Raw genomic sequence first — 22,603 nt, forward strand, 5'->3', positions numbered from 1 at the left:
TGAGTGAGTAACACAAGGATGGGTGGGTTGTGGTGGACGGTGCTGGAGTGGGTGTGGATGAGGGCAGTGCCACGGGAAGTAGGGGTTGCTGGGCGTTTTTAACCAAAAATAAATAAATACAATACAAATTATTAAGAGTAAGACAATGTTTTTTATTAGAACATTCATTTTTTCCTATCCAGTTTGGCAATGAGCACCATGGACAGCATACAAGCACTCAGCATAGTCAAAGTCTGTCGCACCCCCCCTTCCCGTGGATGAGGGGACCCAATTTGGAAAATGTTGTCTACCTATCCATAAATCCTGACGGCAGCCCTGCTGATATGTGAACTGTTTGATGAAATGGATTAAAATCTAAATTCATGACACTTATGTTTTGTTTCAGAAAGTTATCAGGATAGTTTGTTTTCAAGTTGTGCAGAACTAATATACCCTGATTAGTGTACTTGCAATTTAGTTATATACACTAATGTATGGTTGTGTGTTTGGGTTCTCATACTGGTATAACTGTTGTGGTTACATATATGTTCAATTAAAGAGAGCACTAACTAAAGAAGAGGGATGTAGAACATTAGCTTATGCATGTTCTTAAGTAGTGTGTATTAAAGAGGTCAGCGTAGAACATATAGTGAGAAGTAGGAGTGGTTTTGATCCCTGGAAGTAAGTGCAATCAATAGTGATAAGGTTATTGTAAGTTCCCTGGCAATGCTAAATAAATACCTACCCATTGAACCCTAAATGAAGCCTTGCCACTTGTCATTCAACAAGGAGTTAAATTAATTTCTTCAGGCAAGTCTTCAAGAAAAAGTCCCCACAGGCAGTGGAAAGAACTGTTTTATTACAGAAAAAATTCAGGGGCTACTCTGAGCCCAACAGCTAACTTAAACACATCTTTTCAGACAGTACTTGTAATTTAGTCCTTTACTCTCCTGTAAGATAGCACTTTGTAATGTTTTATCATACTTCTTGCATTGCATTCCCTTTGCCCTTGACTGTGACCTAACATCTTGTCTGCACTCAGCTTTTACAATCCAGGATGTAAGAACTCATATTGTATTCACTTGGAATTGGAATTTGTAAAATGTATTATGCTTTAATTTTCACTGTATTATGTACATTTGAATTTGTAATGTTTTAACTGTATTTGTACACTTTGTATTGTGCTTGTATTTTGTAAGTCACCCTGGATAAAGGCATTTGCCTAGAAATAAACAGTAATGATAATCAAGTCCCAACAGCCCTTGAGGAAATGGGCGCATCTTAATAAGGCTGGGCGGCGCTGCCTTTCCATCTCCGTTACACAGACCCTCTCTCAGGGCCAACCATCCCAGCTGCCTCAAACAGTTTGGCCAGGCTGCAATCAAAGTCCGGGCAGTGAGCAACAGGTCCCTCACCTCTTTCTCCCATGGGGGAAGCAATATCCGTTGTCCCAGAGTCCTCAGGGCCACTCTCTGCTGGCGGGGCAGAGGTCTGGTGTGCTTGGTAGGGGGCCAGGTGATCACAATGCAGGACCACTAAAACCAGTTCTTTCCACTGCTTTCTCTATCTTTATAAAGGTGGGATATAAGTGCATGTAGGAAAAAATAAAGAGCATGTTGCCTTTATTCAGTGTCTGACTCCTTGCTTGAACCCAGTAGGGTTTTGCAGTACCAACATTTTTACGATACTATAAATGGAATGTGAAAGCAAAATATAACTGTTAAAGAACTTTAAATGTGGTACAATGGACCTCAGCTGTCAGATATGCTCATTCACATCAAGTGAAAAACATTCTCCTGTATTGTGCAAAGTCCAGTCTCAGATATATTTTCTCTCTCTAATCCTATTCATGCTGTGTATATTTCATGAACATTCATTTGCATTTGATTATAATTAAATTGGCATAAATGTATTTGTTGGGGTAAAATTGCCCCCTATGTATTGTATATACCCACTGTAAAATACTCTGCATGTTGGGAGAACAGAGTACAAGGATTTTTATATAACATATTCATATACTAACTGTTGGGGATAATTAAGTTTGGTAGGCATACTGATTATTTAACCTACTGTAACCATGTAACTCATTGTATTGTATTCTTATTGTAGGATTAGCCTTTAACAGAAGTTGCAGAGTTAACATTGTCATATCTCACTGGAAACGTTGCCGTGGCAAGGGGGGCTGAAATTTGTCATTATTGCAGAAATAACATAAATAACATAAATAGCATAACTATTTCTGTGAAAGTCTAGACACTTGAACTCACGGCCATCCCCTCACCTCTATTTTGGAAATGTCAAACCACAATCTCCCTATATTTATATTATATTTTGAGGAACAGCTCAGAGCTGACAACATAAACAATATACATGCTGCTCTTCAGACAAACCAGAAATAAGATAGAGTGCCCCATCATCTACTGCTAGGCAAACCGTGCAGACATTTCAACCGAAACTCTCGAGTGTGTTAGGAGTTATGATATCGGACACATTCCATGTCTGCCTAGCAACTAAATCTGTAATATGTCCTGCCTTGAAATGGACTTATGACATGTATAAAACTGTGTACTGTGGCAGAAATAAACTGAAGACAAACGATCTGGCATTGTGTCGGTGACTTTTTTCTTCCCGAGCTCGTCTCCTGCGGAGGATCCACCATCCCGTACTGACGGCGCTGGGTTATCCTAGTCCAGGGGTTATCCTAGTCCAGGGAACCTGAAGGGTTTACTTCTTGTGAAGTGGTTGTACCTTAACAGTATTACTTTATATGTAAATAGAAAAAATATAAATCATGTTTCTCATGTATATTGCTGTTAGAATAAAAACCCTAAATAAAATAAGACAAAACAATTAACAAAAACAAACAAAAAAAATAGTTGCTTAACCTCATTAATTGGAGTGCTGTACCAGATATTGTTCATTAGAAGTGAAAATAGTCCTGCGATTAATTGGATAATATCTGGATATCCCTGGTGATTCATTACCCAGCCTTAGCAACAGAAAAATAGTTTTACATAGTATTACATGCTACTAGAGGTGTTTATTTCATATCATTCAGTCACTGTGGTAAATATATCCTCCTGGGTCCTGATTCACACTATATCTTACATCAGCTTGTTGGAGAGCACAGAACTGTCTTCGTCTATTCATCGGACAGGAGCATCTCACTGTACAGAGGAGCAGGTACCATCACATGACTTGACTCTCCTTGAATTATGAGTTTTATGGGGATTGTATGTTTCCTTGCATGTCAGTTATGGGTGTGTGGATCTATATGTATATCAAGAGTTTAGCTTATGGTGTCATTGCTGGCTTTATATGAAAATCTCATTCTATTCTGGTCATATTTAAAGGTTTCACTCAGGTGCTCATAGACTAGACATAAGTTTAGCCATGTAGGAACCTCAATGTCATCCCTTACAGGGCATGCTTATACTGCTTGTTCTTTATTCTCTTCCTATTTCAGTAAAGTTAAACTGAAGCAACTGATGAGGCTGGTGGACTAACTGTATAAGCTGGAGCATTCAGTTCATGACATTGATTATACAATTGTACACACACACACACATACACACACACACACACACACACATATGTCAGTTAGGATGCCAAACTGCTGCTAACAGTTACTAGAAATAGTTTTTATGTAGTCTAACTACCTGTTTACTAGAATTATTGATCAAATATATGTAATATACTTGTAATATGCATGTAACTTCAGGAGGTGAGCAAAAGAAATTAGGGTGTTACACGTATTATTATTATTATTATTATTATTATTATTATTATTATTATTATTATTATTATTATTATTTATTTATTTATTTATTTATTTATTAGGAGACGCCCTAAGTCCAGGGCGACTTACAAAATATAAGCACAATACAAAGTGCAAAAATACAGTGCAGTACAAGGCATAACATTACAAATTCCAATTTAGATAATACAGTACAATTCAAATCATAATACATTTTACAAATTACAATTTACACAATATACAGTATGAGGTGAAAAGCTGATAAGTGCAGACAAGATGTTAGGTCTCAGTCAAGGGCCCAGGGAATGGAGCATAGGGGTTAATCAAAATAAACAATATGAGTACTAGTAACGCAAGGCAAGTAGTATGATAAAACATTGTATAAGTGTTATCTTACATGAGAGTCAATGACTAAATTACAAGTACTGTCTGAAAAGATGTGTTTTGAGTAAGCGCCGGAAGGAGGTCAAGGACTCTGCTGTCTTGACTTCAGTGGGAAGAGTCATTACACCATCTAGGGGCCAGGGATGAGAAGGAGCGGGCTCTGGAGGAAGGAGAGTGCAGAGGAGGCAGAGTAATGCTGGGGTCACACTACACGATTTCTACAATCCGACCCGATTTTGTGAACAGTGGGCAGCTCACACTTAACCACTATTTTGCACCAAATTTACGTCTTTTGCATTGTGAAGGAGTGCACACTACCCGATCGCTTAAGTACAGGGGAACACACACTTCACGACTGATCTGAAATCCTTGTGGCGATCTGCATCACAGCCTCCACACTCCCACATCAAGCAGAAACACGTGTGATCCACACAGCGGAAAGGTCAACAAACACAGACGTGGACATTTGCAGGTCACGTTCCTGAAGTGCAGATGTCCGCAGATATGCACAGATCTGCGCAGCTCCACCAATGGGATCAGTGGATTTCTGCAGATCTGTGCAAAACTGTGGAAATCTGCGCAACAAGAACAGGACCACAAAGTGCTGTTGCTGTTCGTGTTCGTGTGTCAGACAAATACAAAAAGCGGAGAGAAAAGAGGATGTGTGTGAAGACATGGCCGTGAGGGCTTTACTGTGAGAGCTGCAGCTGAGCAACAGTCACAGGCTATATCCATCCCACAGTATGAGCATCGCATTGTAGGGATTGATATTTAGCCCAGACCTGTGTCAATTACAGATACTAATTGGTAATTGAAAATATTATTTTCTCTGTATTATTTTTCAATAACCTGCGCCGAAACAACCATTGGTATTTGAAGTATTTTAATGAATACGTATGAAAATGTTATTCTCCTGTCATGTTTATTCTTCCTATTTCTTTTCTCTTCTTCAGCCAGCTCAGCTCTCATTGGCTGCTGATCACGTCACTCTCCATGAACGGTGCCAATCGAGTCGTAAATATTAAACATGTTTAATAAAATCGTAGGGGCTCCGACAAGCTTACGATCAGATCGGAGGGCAAACGGTTGCATCGCAGACCGTCTCACATTACACGACAATCGGCAGCGGGCGGGCTTAAAATCGTGTAGTGTGACCCCAGCATTAGTCTTTTGGCACCAGAAGACTGCAGTGGTCTGGAGGGGATGTATGGGGAGACGAGGGTCTGAAGGTAGCTTGGTGCAGTGTGGTCAAGAGAGCGGTAGGTGAGGGTCAATGTCTTGAACTGAATGTGTGCTGGTATTGGGAGCCAGTGGAGGGAACAGGGCAGAGAGAATACCAGACAAGCTGCAGAGTTCTGGATGAGCTGGAGCGGGCGGGTAGTAGTTGCAGGCAGGCCGGCCAGGAGGAAGTTGCAGTAGTCCAGACGGGAGAGGACCAGGGACTAGACAAGCAGCTGAGTTGAGCAGTTGTTGAGGAAGTGTCGGATTCGGCATATGTTGCTCAGGAGGAATCAGTAGGTGCATGTCAGCATGGTGATGTGCTGAGTGTAAGAGAGCGCAGGATCGAGGGTGACTGCTAGGTTCTTAGCAGAAGAAGAAGGAGGGAGTGTCATAGATTCCAAGGGGATTGAGATGGAGAGATCAGCAGAAGGTGAGGAAGAGGGGGGAAAAAGAGGAGATCCGATTTGGAGAGGTTGAGTTTGAGGTGGTGCATCCAGGCAGAGATACCACACAAACTGGAAGAGATGCAAGAGGGGATGAGAGGGTAAGAAGTGTGAAATGACAGGAAGATCTGGGCATCATCTACGTAGAAGTTGTAGGAGAAACCATGGGATGCAATGAGGGGGCCCAGGGAGCGAGTGTAGAGAGAGAACAGGAGGGGGCCCAGGATGGAGCCTTGGGGTACGCCTGTGAGGAGAGGCTGGGGGGTAGATGAGGAACCTCACCATGTCACTTCATAGGTCTGGTCGTTGAGGTAGGAGGAGAACCAGGTGAGAGCAGTCCCAGAGATTCCAAGGTCAGCAAGGCAGGAGAGGAGGATGGAATGATCGACAGTGTCTAATGCTGTGGAGAGATCAAGGAGAATGAGGACTGAGGATAGGGAGGCTGCCCGAGCACATCTGAGGAAGTCAGTCACTGCCAGGAGAGCAGTCTCAATGGAATGAGCTGTGCGGAAGCAAGATTGCAGAGGATCAAAAAGTGAGTAATGGGAAAGAAATATGGAGAGCTGACGGTGGACAGTACGCTCGAGGGTCTTTGAGAGGAAGGGGAGTAGGGAGACAGGGCTGTAGTACTGAGGAGAGGTAGGATCAAGGGTAGGTTTGTTTAAATGCAGAGGGGAAACAGCCAGTGAGCAGTGAGGAGTTAAGGAGGGAGGAGATGAAAGGGAGTAGATCGGGAGCAGTCGCTTGGAGGAGGCGAGTGTGGAGAGGGTAAAGAGCACACGTTGTAGGTTTGTGACCTAGGGGGAGAGAGGAAATATCAGAGTCTGTATGCACTGTGAGCTTTCAAACATGCATTAAAAAAAAATATGAATAGATCAAACAATGCTTAATACAAACAAACTTAATTAACTTATACTAAGATACTGTTTGTGTCTCCAAAGACAAAACAAAACTAATTAAATAAGATGTCACATTGTTATAGTGAAACCTTAGCAACCGAATCTTCTTTTCTTCACTAGGTCTACCTGATACCAGAATGCCATGGAAAACACCTCACACACAACATCCTTCTTATTGACAGGATACAAAGAAACTGGGGATTTGCAATACTTATATTTTCTAGTCATACTTCTAGTGTACATGCTAACAATAGCTGCTAACACAGTTATTATTTGTGTGATTTGTGTGGAGAGGAGTCTGCACGAGCCCATGTATATGTTTTTATGCAGTTTACAGGTTAATGGTTTGTATGGGAGTACTGCTCTGTGCCCTGCTCTTTTAGTCAATATTTTATCTGACAGGCATGAGATTTCTCGCACAGCGTGTCTAATACAAATATATTCTTTGCATACTTATGGCATGTGTGAGTATATGGCTTTAGCTGTGATGGGGTATGATAGATATGTTTCTATTTGTCACCCATTTCACTACAGCATCATTATGTCTCCATCAAGAGTGTATAAACTCATAGTCATGACTTGGCTGTTTCCTCTTGCTGTATATACTGTAAATATAGTTGTAACTATTCGACTGCCACTGTGCAAAAGAACCATTGATAAGGTATATTGTGACAACTATTCAGTAGTCAGACTTGCTTGTATTGATGTCACCATTAACAACATCATGGGTTCAATTTTCATTGTCGTATATATTTTCCCCCTGGCTCTCCTCATTCTCTATTCATACGTACAGATCCTTAGAATCTGTTTAAAATCATCTGCAGCATCACGATCTAAAGCTCTGAACACCTGTGTTCCCCATTTAGTCACTGTCATCAATTTCTTTGTTTCTACTTTGTTTGAACTGTTTCAGAGTAGATTTGACATGGAGCACGTTCCTCTAGTAATCCGGATTCTGCTTTCTGTGTACTTTCTAATTTTACCTCCTTTACTAAATCCAATCATCTATGGATTAAGAAGTCAAAAACTCAAGGAAAAGACAAAAAAACTGCTCTGTCCTAAACTGATATTGCCGGTGCTAGAATAGTCCTCAACAAAGTGTTTGCTATAACAAAGGGCATTCTATGTCACTTCAAACTGTTAAATACTTGACATCTAAAACAATATAATATATAGATAAACATTTGCTTATGTGAAGTTTATTGTAAGTAACGCTATTAATATAATGTATCTGTTACAGAATAAAATATAAAAAATCATGAACATAATATAAGTGGAATGTGAAAGCAAAACATAAATGTCAAAAATGTGTACATGTGGTACAATGGATCTCATTTGTCAGATATGCTCTTTCACATTGAGTGAACAACATGTTCCTGTATTGTGCAAAGTACATTCTCATTGATTCTCGCTATTATATTTTATCCTCTGCTTAACTTCGAATACTTTCTCTCTCTACTCGTCCTATTCATGCTGTATATATTTTATGGATATTTATTGGAATTGTATTACTTTGAAATTGACATGAATGTATTCATTTTTATTTGAATAGAAATATAATTTAAAAAAATTCTCATGTATATTGCTGTTAGAATAAAAATAAGTAAAGAGGAAACAATCAAACAATAACAAAAAAAAACAAGTTATCTTTCAAGTCGGAAGCACTGCCCAGGGGGGAGGGGTTTCTGCGCACTGCCGTAGGAACCTGATTGAAATGTCACTCTATCAAAGCTGCCATTGGCCCCTGCGCTTGTCACTCAGAACAGGTCCCTTCCCACATCCTGTTCCGTAAAACGTGATGTCAGTGCAGGTTCGTCCTCTTTTGCCACTTCGCCTGGACCCGAGAACGTGAGCTCTCTGTGTCTTGTCCATGCATTAGACCCTTATTGTTGTTTGCAATAATTATTATTAATAGGTTGGTTGGCTTCACAGCTGTGCTGTCACCACCGTTTATTTCCATGTCTATTTGTATTGTTTAGTTATTATTAATAGCTAATCCGACTCTCAGTGGGCACAATTTGGCTGCGACTTCCGGGTCTGCTGTTCCACTGGGCGCTGCCGCGTCCGAAGATCTCCTCCTCCAGGGTTGCAGTGATGGAGACAGCCACGCCCCCCGCACTTGCGTCTCCTCCTGCTTCCTCTGCTGCACTGGCTGCCGCCACCGCACCTGCCGTGGCAGCCGTGCCTCTCCTGCCTGCAGTGCCCACGGTGCATGCTATTACGGACACGCGTGTCTGCACTGCGTCATCCCTCGCCTCCTCCCCGCCGCGCTGTCGGCAACGGAGGTCAGGCTCTGCGGACAGGGAGCATGATGAGGCCATCCATGCTTTAAACAGCAGGATGAACCTAATCTGTGCTCTCCTGGCCGCACAGGCAGAGTAACAGGTGCCACCCCCCCACACACCATGACGCTCCACCGCTGGCTCACTCTGCCACAAGGACTCAGAGTTTGAGCCGGAGCTCATGGAGGAGGAGCTCATCACTCCCACCCCTCCTTCTCCGTTTAGAATGGACACCCCTCCTGCTCCCACGGGACAGGACAGGGAGTTCTGGGCAGTCATCCAGAGGTCTGTGGAGTCTCTCCAGCTACCCTGGCCCTCTGACCCTGCCCCACCACGCTCCAGATTCGAGAGGGGTCAGTGCACACAGCGGCCCACATGGGCCCTCCCGCTACTGCCTGACCTCCTCTAGGAACTGAGGGCCACCTGGGACCATCTGGCAACAGCCCCCGCCCTAGCCAGGAGAGTGGAGGCTTATGCTAGGACCCAGTGCGCGGCAGAAGCGGGCTTGGTGGAATTTCCCCGCGTGAATTCCACCATAGCCATGCTGGTCTCCCTACCTCCGCTGTCCGCGGAGCCATGCAACACTGCCTGTGGGGGCGCTGCTCCGGAGGGCGTATGAGGCAGGAGCCCAAGCGTGGCCCAGCTGGCGGAGCCTTCGGAGCAACATGGAGCATCACCATCTTTGAGATAGCAGCAGCGGCGGACCAGCTCATCACGGTGATGCCCCAGGGGGCAACAGGGTGATACCCTGGCAGCCATTGTGGCGGCATGCCACCAGCTTTGGCTGTCCCAGGCACGGCGAGTCCCTGAGGCAGACAGGACTCACCTCATGAACGCCCCTATTTCACTGGGCTTCACTTTTGGCCACTCTGTGGAGGCGATGCTGACATGCACCCTCCAGGAGAGGGAACAGTCCCTGCAGCTGGCCCGGGTTTACCCTATTGCACCTCGCCTATATCAACAGGCAAGGAGGTCTCCGGTCTAGCACGCTGTCTGCTTCTGTGAGCGCAACCACAGTTCCGCTCCATCAAAGCAGTTCAGCTCCCAGGCCTGGCGGCGGACCTCCTCTCTTGGGGAGGCCCCCCGGTCTCAGAATGGTGCCTACACCTGTCTGTGGTACAGCAACTGTGGAGCCAGTTAAACAGGGGGTGGACGTGTATCTCTTTGTCTCAGCAGACTCCACACACTGCCCACTATGGTTCTCTGTCCAAGACCACTCAGGAACCCTAGGGATCGACACGCTAGCCCACACTTGGCCGCACTGTCTCCTTTAGGTATTCCCACCATTCCCCCTTCTCCCGGTGGTCCTTGAGAAGGTCAGGAGAGAACGAGCAACAGTTCTGCTGATAGCCCCTCGGTGACCTTGCAGATTCTGGTTCGCAGACCTGATCGCCTTGGCAGTTCCCAGTGAGAGCGGACTTGTTGTACCAGATGCAGGGCACGCTTTGGCACCCCAATCCGGGCCTCCTTCAGCTCTGGGCCTGGCCCCTGAGCGGGAGCAACTGATTGCCTGGGGTCTGTCAGACGCGGTAGTAGTCACTATTCAGTCGGCGAGAGCTCCCTCTATGAGGTTGCAGTATTCCTACCGCTGGTGGACGTTTAGCACCTCGTGCCAAGATGGCGGTCAAGACCCAATTAATTGTCTTACTAGAGTCATATTATAGTTTTTAAAAGAGCTGTTGGACCAGGGCAAGTCCCCGTCCACGCTCAAAGTGTATCTGGCGGCCATCTCTGTCATGTCCGGATTCATGGTGAGCCTCCTGACTGTGCAGTTTTTAAAGGGAGCTCGATGGCAGCGGCCTCCTCGCACCCCTTCACTGCCTGCATGGTGTCTTGATGTAGTGCTGGACACACATTCCCAAGCCCCATTTGAGCCACTGAACTCAGCTGAGCTGAAGCTAGTGTTACTTAAGACTGCTTTTTGCTGGTGATCACCTCTGCTATGACCTAACCCTGTGTTCCTCCCGGAAGTGCTGTCTCCATTCCATGTCAACAGGCCTCTTGAGTTGATGGCTTTTCATCCTCCTCCCTTCGCTTCAGAGCAAGAATGTCGGCTTCACCAGCTCTGCCCTGTGCGGGCCCTCAGGTGTTATTTGGAACCCACTAAAGGACATTCGGAACTCAGACCAACTGTTTGTGTCTTATGGAGCGTGGACACAGGGCCAGGCACTTTCAAAGCAGCGCCTCTCACATTGGATTGTGGACACCATTACCAGGGCCTACAAGTCCACCGGGACCCCAGTGCCTGAACACCTGGTGGCCCACTCGACTTGAGGCGTTGCGACATCTTGGGACCTTTTTCAAGGCGCCCCTCTGGCAGACATTTGTGCTACTGCAGCTTGGGCCTCGCTGCTTACATTTGCCCGGTTCTACAGGTTGGACATGACGGGACCGGTCCCTTCCATGGGAAACCTGGTGTTGGCTGCAGTCGAGCCCCAGTAGCCTACGGGCTCTGGCTTCTACCTTTTCCTCTCCCAGTCTGCCCCTTTTAAGTGCATCCTGAGGGAGCTAGTGAACCGTATCTTCCCTTCCACTGGACTATGCCTTCCAGTTGAGCACCCACGCGAGCTGCTCCTGGATTTACTGACAGGCCTGTCGATGTGTTCTCAGGGTCTGTCACACGGCCTACAGGCAAGTTGCCTTATGAGGCCGCCCTGTATATAGTTTGTTCATTATGCATTGTGTTGTGGGGGTGCATGCGTCTGGCCTGTACCCCACTCTGTATGTATACAGCGATCAGCCATAACATTATGACCACTGACAGGTGAAGTGAATAACACTGATAATCTCATTATCATGGCACCTGTCAGCGGGTGGGATATATTAGGCAGCAAGTGAACATTTTGTCCTCAAAGTTAATGTGTTAGAAGCTGGAAAAATGGGCAAGCGTAAGGATCTGAGCGACTTTGACAAGGGCCAAATTGTGATGGCTAGGCGACTGGGTCAGAGCATCTCCAATACTGCAGCTCTTATGGGGTGTTCCCGGTCTGCAGTGGTCAGTACCTATCAAAAGTGGTCCAAGGAAGGAAAATCGGCTCATTGATGCATGTGGGGAGCGAAGGCTGGCCCGTGTGGTCCAATCCAACAGACAAGCTACTGTAGCTCAAATTGATGAAAAAGTTAATGCTGGTTCTGATAGAAAGGTGTCAGAACACACAGTGCATCGCAGTTTGTTGCGTATGGGGCTGCGTAGCCGCAGACCAGTCAGGGTGCCCATGCTGACCCCTGCCCACTGCTGAAAGCGCCTACAATGGGCATGTGAGCATCAGAACTGGACCATGGAGCAATGGAAGAAGGTGGCCTGGTCTGATGAATTATGTTTTCTTTTACATCACATGGATGGCTGGGTGCGTGAGTGTCGCTTACCTGGAGAACACATGGCACCAGGATGCACTATAGGAAGAAGGCAAGCTGGCGGAGGCAGTGTGATGCTTTGGGCAATGTTCTGCTGGGAATCCTTGGGTCCTGCCATTCATGTGGATGTTACTTTGACACGTACCACCTACCTAAGCATTGTTGCAGACCATGTACACCCTTTCATGGAAATGGTATTCCCTGATGGCATTGGCCTCTTTCAGCAGGATAATGCACCCTGCCACAAAGCAAAAATGGTTCAGGAATGGTTTGAGGAACACAACAACGAGTTCAAGGTGTTGACTTGGTGAAGAGCCAATATAAATGTTTAATATAAGCTGTATAATATTTTATATTAGAAATCATAATATGCAGACTGAGCAAATTAGATTTATCAAGCTAGCAACAGGCAGTTGTTGAGGGCATATCCTCTGGACATTCTCCACTTTGACTTCTGTTTATTATGATAAGAGGAACACCCAAACAGATAAATAGCCCACAGATACCAGTTTGCTTAGTGTTTGTTTGGGGTTTCCTGTTCTTCTTCAATGTGAGATTGGGCAGTTTGTATGCCACAACAGGAAAACACCTGCTTCCATGATGACATCCCTCCTCAGGAAGTCAGCCACAAACATTCAGAAACCTGATCTCAAGACAACACTCTGGGAAACCTGTGACTGTCCCTGCCCACAGACCCACATGTCATGCATTGTATAAAAGCTGTCGACTTCTTTTGTTCAAAGAGTCTCTGCTGGAGAGATCCCATGTTGGGGCCTTCCAGGCCTGGCATGTTAAATAAATACATGTTATTATCTGTGCATCAGAACTGGGTTCTTCACTTCAATTCTCCAGATCTCAGTCCAATCGAGCATCTGTGGTATGTGCTGGACAAACAAGTCCAGTCCATGGAGGCCCCACCTCGCCACTTACAGGACCTAAAGGATCTGCTGCTAACGTCTTGGTGCCAGATACCACAGCACACCTTCAGAGTGTCACGGTCTCCCCTGTTTCTGCCTTAGTTCACCACCAGAGGTCTCCCTCTCCCGAATACTAGTTTAGTGCTTCTCCTTTCCTTTATCCAGTCAAACCAGTCTTTCCACATTCTTCCCTACCAGGTGCACCTGTTCTGTCCTCCTCTCCTATCATTGGTCAATCCTTCATTCACCTTGTTCAATCCCTCTCTCCTTCACAGTACTTAAACCCCTCTGTTTCCTAGATTCATCGCGAAGTCTTGCATTCTCTCCTGGATCATTTCTAAGCCTTGTTTCTTGATTGCCTTCCTGTGTATTTTTGACCTCTTGCTTCCTTCTCTCGTTTACCCCTTTCGGATCTCCCTACTAGCCTGTTCGCTTGATCGTTTGACCTGGACTGTCCCTGTTTATGCTCTCTCGTTTTGCCCTTATTGGATTATCTGCTTCAACTCTAAAAGCCTGCACTTGGATCCTTTCCTTTGGTCCTAGAGGACATCACAGAAGACTTTGCCCTTAACATGGATCCAGCAGCTTTACCTGATGTTGCGGCAGCTTTAACGGCTCAGGGGGCATTATTGGGAGAACACGACGCGATGCTACATCAGATCAACTCCACTTTGGAACAGCTAATGAGGAGATTACCTGCTTTATCTCTCGAGCCCACAAGACAGACAACGCATGAAGCAACCCCAGGCTCGTCAGCTTCTCCAGTTCCAGATAGACCTGTACTTTTGGCCATCCCAGACAAATAAGACGGCTCACCAGACCGCTGCGAGGGTTTTATATTACAGTGCTCCCTTTATTTCACCCATTTACCAACTTCCTTCCCTTCTGATGATGCTACAATCGCCTTTATTATTACTCTACTTACCGGAAAGGCACTTCGGTGGGCATCAGCTGTATGGGCTCGTAAGGGTGAAGTAACAAGATCTCTCTCAGCTTTCCTTGAACATTTCAAGCAGGTTTTCCATCATCCGACAGCTGGAAAGGACGCTGGTGAACAACTGTTCTCTCTCTGTCAGGGTACCTCTTCTGCCGCTGAATATGCTCTGGAGTTCCGGACCTTGGCCGAGATAAGTGGATGGGGTGAGCCTTCTTAATCGCTCTTTTTCGTCGTGGCTTATGTAATGATTTACAAGCAGAATTAGCTTGCAAGGGAGACACACTTGATCTGGAACAGGTAATTCAACTTGCCATTAGACTTGACAACCTTATGAGATCCCGAGGCAAACGGTCTTTGTCTGCTACATCCCGGTTATCCACCAGATCTTCTTTCAAGCCTAGCCCCGATACAGAACCAGAAGCCATGCAGATAGGAAGGACTCGACTACCTGCTGAGGAAAGACAGAGGAGGATACAACAGCGCCTCTGTCTGTATTGTGGTCAATCCGGTCATTTCCGAGACGCCTGTCCTAATCTTCCTGGATCTTCTTCGACCACTCCACAGAAATCGGTGAGTACTTGTCCCCTGATAACACCTGCTCAGTGTATGCTCTCAGTACGCATCCAGCTCCACACCCAACACGTCTTTTTGTCTGCTTTAATAGATTCGGGGTCCGCGGGGAACTTCATAGACAGAAGAACCGCAGAGCGTTTGAACCTTCCTCTCTCACCGTTCTTGCCACCACTTAATGTCAGACCTATCAACAACCAACCCATCGGTTCCAGTCCAGTTTCACTGAAAACCAAGCCAATCACCATGTCCATCGGAAAACAACATTCTGAAAAACTGCCTTTTTTAGTGATTGATTCCCCTGGAGCTGATATAATACTTGGACATCCCTGGCTTGTACATCATAATCCCATCATTTCTTGGATCAAGGGGACTATTATTTCTTGGAGAAAATTGCCTTTCTAATTGTTTTTCTTCACCTTGCAGAGCCACCCACATCGAGAGTCCGTTTCTATCCACACCGCCCGAGTACCGTCAGAATACAAGGATCTGGCTGCTGTGTTTAGCAAATCCCGAGCCTCCTCTCTGCCTCAACATCGTCCTTGGGATTGCGCAATTGATCTTCTCCCTGGCTCTACTCCACCTCGGGGCAGAATCTTTCCTCTCTCTCTTCCAGAGTCGCAGGCCAAGGAGGAATACATCAAGGAGGCTTTAGCACAAGGCATAATTCGGCCATCCACTTCACCTGCTGCGGCAAGCTTCTTCTTCGTGGCAAAGAAAGACGGTGGTTTAAGACCCTGTATTGACTATAGGGGTCTTAATTCGCTTACGGTCAAGTATAGATATCCTTTACCTTTAGTTCCGGCTGCCCTGGAACAGGTAAGAGGAGCTCGGTACTTTACAAAACTTGATCTACGTAGTGCATACAATCTAATCCGGATACGAAAAGGAGATGAGTAGAACATGGCATTTATTACTAACTCGGGACACTATGAATATTTAGTCATGCCTTTTGGTCTGGTCAACGCACCTTCAGTCTTTCAAGCTTTCGTAAATGAGGTATTACGACCTTATCTTCATCGCTTTGTGATAGCCTACATTGATGATATTCTGGTCTACTCCTCTACTCTCTCTGAACACATCTCCCAGGTTCGTCAGGTGTTTCAATGTCTACTACAAAATGGACTCTACGTCAAGGCAGAGAAATGTGAATTTCACCAACAGCGCGTGGCTTTTCTTGGATACATCATTGATGCCAGTGGAGTTCATATGGATCCTGAGAAGGTGAAAGCAGTTACTGAGTGGCCTCAACCTCAAACTACTAAAGAGTTGCAACGTTTTCTGGGCTTTGCTAACTTTTACCGTCGCTTCATCCAAAACTTCAGTTCGGTCGCCTCTCCTTTAACCTCTCTATTAAAGGGCTCTGCTCGTCGTTTATTATGGACGGATTCTGCTGAAGTTGCCTTCAACAAACTCAAGTCCCTGTTCATGACTGCTACAGTCCTCAAGCACCCAGACAATATTTTCCCTTTCGTTGTGGAAGTAGATGCTTCTGAAAATGGCGTTGGGGCAGTGATTTCTCAACGACACGGTCAACCACCTAAGCTTCATCCCTGTGCATTCTTTTCTAGAAAATTATCACCTGCAGAGAGGAATTATGACATCAGTAATCGGGAACTCTTGGCAGTGAAATTGACCTTTGAGGAGTGGAGGCATTGGCTGGAGGGATCAAAACACCCTTTTCTGGTACTCACAGATCATCGAAACTTGGAATATATTCAAGCAGCAAAACGCCTTAACCCCCGTCAAGCGCGCTGGGCTTAGTTTTTCACTCGGTTTCAATTCACCCTGACTTATCGCCCAGGATCCAAGAACATCAAAGCAGATGCTCTCTCCCGTCAGTTTGACTCTGTTCATGAACCTCTGTCTGATGATCCCATTCTACCTTCTACCTGTATTGTCGCTCCTATCAAATGGAATTTCTTGGATCAACTTCAAAGGGAACTTTCCTCTAATCCTGCCCCTTCCACATGTCCTTCTAATAAGATCTATGTACCTTCATCCAAGCATCACACACTCCTTCAATGGATTCATTCTAACCCTACTTCTGGACATCCAGGGATTCATCGTACCATTACCTTGATAAGACAGAAATTCTGGAGGTCCACTCTGGTACAAGATGCTACCCAGCTTGTCAACGCTTGCTCCATCTGTGCCCAGTCTAAGTCTTCATGACATCCCCTCTATGGTCTCTTGGAACCAATTCCAATTCCGCGGCGCCCCTGGTCACACATTTCTATTGATTTCGTTACCGACCTTCCTAGCTCTCAGGGTTATACTACCATTTTAGTGGCAATAGATCGTTTTAGTAAATCATGTCGGCTTGTACCCTTACAGAAGCTTCCCACTGCTCTTGAAACTGTGGAGGTCCTGTTCCATCATGTGTTTCGCATTTATGGGATTCCTGAAGACATTGTGTCTGACCGAGGTCCCCAATTCACATCCCGCGTCTGGTCTGCATTCTTCCAGGCTCTAAATATTAAGGTCAGTCTCACCTCTGGTTATCATCCACAATCTAATGGACAAACAGAACGTCTAAACCAGGAGATCATACGCTTTCTTCGATCCTACTGCAATACTTCCCAAGATGATTGGAGTCGTTTTTTGTCATGGGCAGAATATGCCCAGAATTCCCTAACCAGTGCTTCTACAGGCCTCACCCCCTTTCAGTGTGTCTTAGGATACCAACTGCCTCTGTTTCCTTGGAATGAGGAATCCACCGAAATCCCAGCAGTTGATGATTGGTTCCGTCGCAGTGCAGATGTCTGGAATGCAACACATGTCCGTCTCCACAGAGCTATCCGCCGTCAAAAGACCTTGGCAGACCGTCATCGACAACCTGCTCCGCAATATCATCCAGGACAGTTGGTTTGGTTATCAACTAGAGATATTAAACTTAAACTCCCATCCAAGAAATTGAGTCCTCGCTTCATCGGTCCCTTTCCTATCCTCCGACAAATTAATCCATTCACCTATCGTCTCCAGTTACCTCCTCACTACAAAATAGCATCATCATTTCATGTTTCTCTGTTAAAACCTGTTCGCCCCGATCCCTCCTATCCTTCTGATTCTCCTCAGGTCTCCTCTTCTATTCCGCCTCCTCCTCCCTTGGATCTCGACGACAGTCCGGCATATGCAGTCAGGACCCTGTTACGGTCTCGTTGCCTCAGATATCCTGGATCCGTCTCTCATTGCGGACTTTCACAGGGCTCATCCCACTGCTCCTGCTCCTCGGCCTCGTGGCCGTCCTCGTCGCCGTCTTCGCCGCCCTGGTCCGGCCGAGGCCGATTCTGGGGAGGGGGGTACTGTCACGGTCTCCCCTGTTTCTACCTTAGTTCACCACCAGAGGTCTCCCTCTCCCGAATACTAGTTTAGTGCTTCTCCTTTCCTTTATCCAGTCAAACCAGTCTTTCCACATTCTTCCCTACCAGGTGCACCTGTTCTGTCCTCCTCTCCTATCATTGGTCAATCCTTCATTCACCTTGTTCAATCCCTCTCTCCTTCACAGTACTTAAACCCCTCTGTTTCCTAGATTCATCGCAAAGTCTTGCATTCTCTCCTGGATCATTTCTAAGCCTTGTTTCTTGATTGCCTTCCTGTGTATTTTAGACCTCTTGCTTCCTTCTCTCGTTTACCCCTTTCGGATCTCCCTACTAGCCTGTTCGCTTGATCGTTTGACCTGGACTGTCCCTGTTTATGCTCTCTCGTTTTGCCCTTATTGGATTATCTGCTTCAACTCTAAAAGCCTGCACTTGGATCCTTTCCTTTGGTCCTAGAGGACGTCACACAGAGGTCTAGTGGAGTCCATGCCTGGACGGGTCAGGGCTGTTTTGGTGGCAAAAGGGGGACCTACACAATATTAGGCAGGTGGTCATAATGTTATGGCTGATCGGTGTATACACAAAATGTGGAGTTAAATTATTTTTTTCAGGCAAGTCTTCAGGAAAAAGCCCCTGCAGGCAGTGGAAAGAACTGTTTTTTGTGCAGAAAAAGGCTGGGGCTACTCTGAGCCCAAACAGCTAACTTAAACACATCTTTTCAGACAGTACTTGTAATTTAGTCCTTTACTCTCCTGTAAGATAGCACTTTAAAATGTTTTATCATACTTCTTGCATTGCATTCCCTTTGCCCTTGACTGTGACCTAACATCTTGTCTGCACTCAGCTTTTACAATCCAGGATGTAAGAACTCATATTGTATTCACTTGGAATTGGAATTTGTAAAATGTATTATGCTTTAATTTTCACTGTATTATGTACATTTGAATTTGTAATGTTTTATGCCTTGTACTGAACTGTATTTGTACACTTTGTATTGTGCTTGTATTTTGTATAAGTCACCCTGGATAAGGGCGTCTGCCAAGAAATAAATAGTAATGATAATCAAGTCCCAGCAGCCCTCGCGGAAATGGGCACATATTAATAAGGCTGAGCAGCACTGACTTTCCATCTCCGTTACACAGCCCCTCTCTCAGGGCCAACCATCCCGGCGGCCTCAAATAGTTCGGCCAGACTGCAATCAAAGTCCGGGCAGTAAACCACAGGTCCCTCACCTCTTTCTCCCATGGGGCAAGCAATATCCGGTGTCCCAGACTCCTCAGGGCCACTCTCTGCCGGTGGGGCTGGGGTCTGGTGTGCTTGGTAGGGGGCCAGGTGATCACAATGCAGGACCACCACCCAGCGACGCCTCTGCAGTCACACCCAACAGCACACTGCCCCCACCACTTCCATTTAGTGACTGTCATCAATTTCTTTGAACTGTTTCAGAGTAGATTTGACATGGAGTATGTTCCTCTAGTGATCCGGGTTCTTCTTTCTGTGGACTTATCTCTTCTTTCTTATCTCCTTTACTAAACCTAATAATCAATAGTTTAAGAAGTCAAAAATTCAAAACAAACAAACAAAAAAAAGACTAAAAAACTGCTCTGTGCTAAACTGATATTGCCAGTGCTAGAATAATCCTCAACAAAGTGTTTGCTAATCCAAGAGTACCTTATATCACTTCAAATGGCAGAACTGTGGACACAATTTGTGTATGTCTGTCTTTCCCTCCCCTGAGTGTAACTGTTTGGGCTCAGAGTAGCCACTGCCTTTTCCTGCACTAAAACCAATTCTTTCCACTGTCTTCTCTATCTTTACTGTATAAAGGTGGGATATAAGTGCATGTAGGAAAAAATAAAGAGCATGTTGCCTTTAATCAGTGTCTGACTCCTTGCTTACACCCAGTAGGGTTTTGCAGTACTTAAATGGAATTATAAATGGAATGTGAAAGCACAATATAAACATTAAAGAACTTTAAATGTGGTACAATGGACCTCAGCAGGTGAAAAACATTCTCCTGTATTGTGCAAAGTCCAGTCTCAGATACATTTTCTCTCTTTAATCCTAGTCATGCTGTATATATTTCATGAACATTCATTGGGATTTAATTATAACACAATTGGCACAAATGTTTACTTTATATGTGAATAGAAAGATTATAAATCATGTTTCTCATGTATATTGCTGTTAGAATAAACCCCCTAAATAAAACAAGACACAATTAAAAACAAAACAAACAAACAAAAATTAATTTGAGTGCTGTACCAGATATTGTTCATTAGAAGTGAAAAGAGTCCTCTGATTAATTGGATAATATCTGGATACCCTTGATGATTCATTACCCAGCCTTAGCAAAAGGAAAATAGTTGTACACAGTGTTACATGCTAGTAGAGGTGTTTATTTCATACCATTCAGTCACTGTGGTAAAGATATCCTCCTGGGTCCGATTAACATTATATTTTACATCAGCTTGTTGGAGAGCACATAACTGCCTTCGTCTATTCATCGGACAGGAGCATCTCATTGTACAGAGGAGCAGGTACCATCACATGACTCAACTCATGAATTATGGGTTTTATGGGGTCTGTATGTTTCCTTGCATGTTAGTTATGCATGTGAGAATCTATCAGTATATCAAGAGTTAAGCTCATGGTGTCACTGCTGTCTTTATATGAAAATTCATTCCAATCTGTTCACATTTAGAGGTTTCACTCAGGGGCTCATACACTAGACATCCAGTCATTCAAGCTTATCCATGTAGGAACCTCAATGTCATCCCTTACAGGGCATGCTTATGCTGCTTGTTCTTTATTCACTCATGTCAAGCTCTTCCTATTTCAGTGAGGTTAAACTGAAGCAACTGAGGAGGCTGGTGGACTAAATGCTGGAGCATTCAATTCATGACATCGATTATATAATTGTACACACACATGCACACACATATCAGGATGCCAAACTGCTGTTAACAATTACTAGAAAGAGTTAGTTTTAATGTAGTCTAACTGCCTGTTTATTTACAATGATCAACCTCATTGCAGGAAGCATTCTTGATCAAATACATGTAATATACTTGTAATATGTATGTAACTTCAGGCAGTCAGCAGAAGAAATTAGGGAGTTACACATATGCACTGTAAGATTTCAAACATGCATACAAAAGTTCTAACAACTCTTAATAAAAACAAACTGAATTAACTTAATCTAAGATACTGCTTGTGTCTCCAAAGACAAAACTAAACTCATAAAATAAGATGTCATATTGTTAGAGTGTAACTTTAGCAACTGAATCTTCTTTCCTTCAATAGGTCTACCTGATACCAGAATGCTGGAAAACACCTCACACACAACATCCTTCTTATTGACAGGATACGAAGAAACTGGGGATTTGCAATACTTATATTTTCTACTCATACTTCTAGTGTACATGCTAACAATAGCTGCTAACACAGGTATTATTTGTGTGATTTGTGTGGAGAGCAGTCTGCATGAGCCCATGTACATGTTTTTATGCAGTTTACAGGTCAACGGTTTGTATGGGAGTACTGCTCTGTGCCCTGCTCTTTTAGTCAATATTTTATCTGACAGTCATGAGATTTCTTACACAGCGTGTCTAATACAAATATATTGTTTGACCACATATGGCATGTGTGAGTTTTTAACTTTAGCTGTGATGGGATATGATAGATATGTTTCAATATGTTACCCATTTTATTACAGCACCATTATGCGTCCAACAAGAGTGTATAAACTTATAGCCCTGACCTGGCTGCTTGCTTTTGCTGAATTTACAGTAATGATAATTATAAGTGCTCAGCTGAAGTTGTGCCGAAGAGCCATTGAAAAGGTCTATTGTGACAACTATTCAGTAGTCAGACTTGCTTGTGATGATATTACTATTAACAATATTATAGGTTCAATTGTAAACATTGCATTTACTGTTTGCCCTCTGCTCCTCATCCTCTATTCATACTTACAGATCCTCAGAGTCTGTTTAAAATCATCCTCTGCATCACGATCTAAAGCTCTGAACACCTGCGTTCCCCATTTAGTCACTGTCATAAATTTTTTTGTTGCTTCCTTGTTTGAGCTCTTTCAAAGCAGATTCAACATGCAACACATTCCTCTCATTATCCGGGTTCTGCTTTCTGTGCAATTCCTCATCTTACCTCCTTTACTAAACCCAATTATCTATGGATTCAGGAATAAGAAACTTACGGAAAAGATTAAGAAAGTGCTAAGTAAAAAGCTAACATTTCCAAACCTGTAGTAGTCCTTGAATTGTATATGTCCTAATCAATGGCCTAATTTCTCTTCTGGCATTTCTTACTGCTCTTGACTATTGACCTCCCTCACTTATTTTCAATGAGAAAAATAAACTAAAACAAAAAATAACAGCCTACTGCTACAGATGGACATTAAACAAACAATCAAACTGAACTGTTAACAGCACTCCAGATCAGGTTCGGGGTCTATAATTCCCATCTATTCATTACAATGCATAGTTAATGTTTATTTAAAGGTCTGAATGAATGTAGGGAT

General features: G+C 44.4%; 2 protein-coding genes across 2 annotated transcripts; both read left to right on the forward strand.

Annotated features, from left to right (window-relative positions):
- Positions 1 to 6,825: 6,825 nt before the first annotated feature.
- On the forward strand, positions 6,826 to 7,770 carry LOC136747062 (olfactory receptor 6N1-like). Its single transcript, XM_066700016.1, has one exon. It carries the CDS (start codon positions 6,826 to 6,828, stop codon positions 7,768 to 7,770), a length of 945 nt encoding a protein of 314 aa, XP_066556113.1.
- Positions 7,771 to 21,386: 13,616 nt separating this feature from the next.
- Positions 21,387 to 22,331, forward strand: LOC136747063 (olfactory receptor 6N1-like). Its single transcript, XM_066700018.1, has one exon. The coding sequence runs from the start codon at positions 21,387 to 21,389 to the stop codon at positions 22,329 to 22,331; it is 945 nt and encodes a 314-aa protein (XP_066556115.1).
- The last annotated feature ends 272 nt before the right edge of the window (positions 22,332 to 22,603 follow it).

The sequence above is a fragment of the Amia ocellicauda genome, chromosome 3 (genome assembly GCF_036373705.1).
Source record: "Amia ocellicauda isolate fAmiCal2 chromosome 3, fAmiCal2.hap1, whole genome shotgun sequence".
NCBI classification, from domain to species: Eukaryota; Metazoa; Chordata; class Actinopteri; order Amiiformes; family Amiidae; genus Amia; species Amia ocellicauda.

Excerpts from the sequence above, each read along its gene's own strand:
- LOC136747063 (XM_066700018.1), top strand. The coding sequence starts at position 21,387 with ATGCTGGAAAACACCTCACACACAACATCCTTCTTATTGACAGGATAC.
- LOC136747062 (XM_066700016.1), top strand. The coding sequence starts at position 6,826 with ATGGAAAACACCTCACACACAACATCCTTCTTATTGACAGGATACAAA.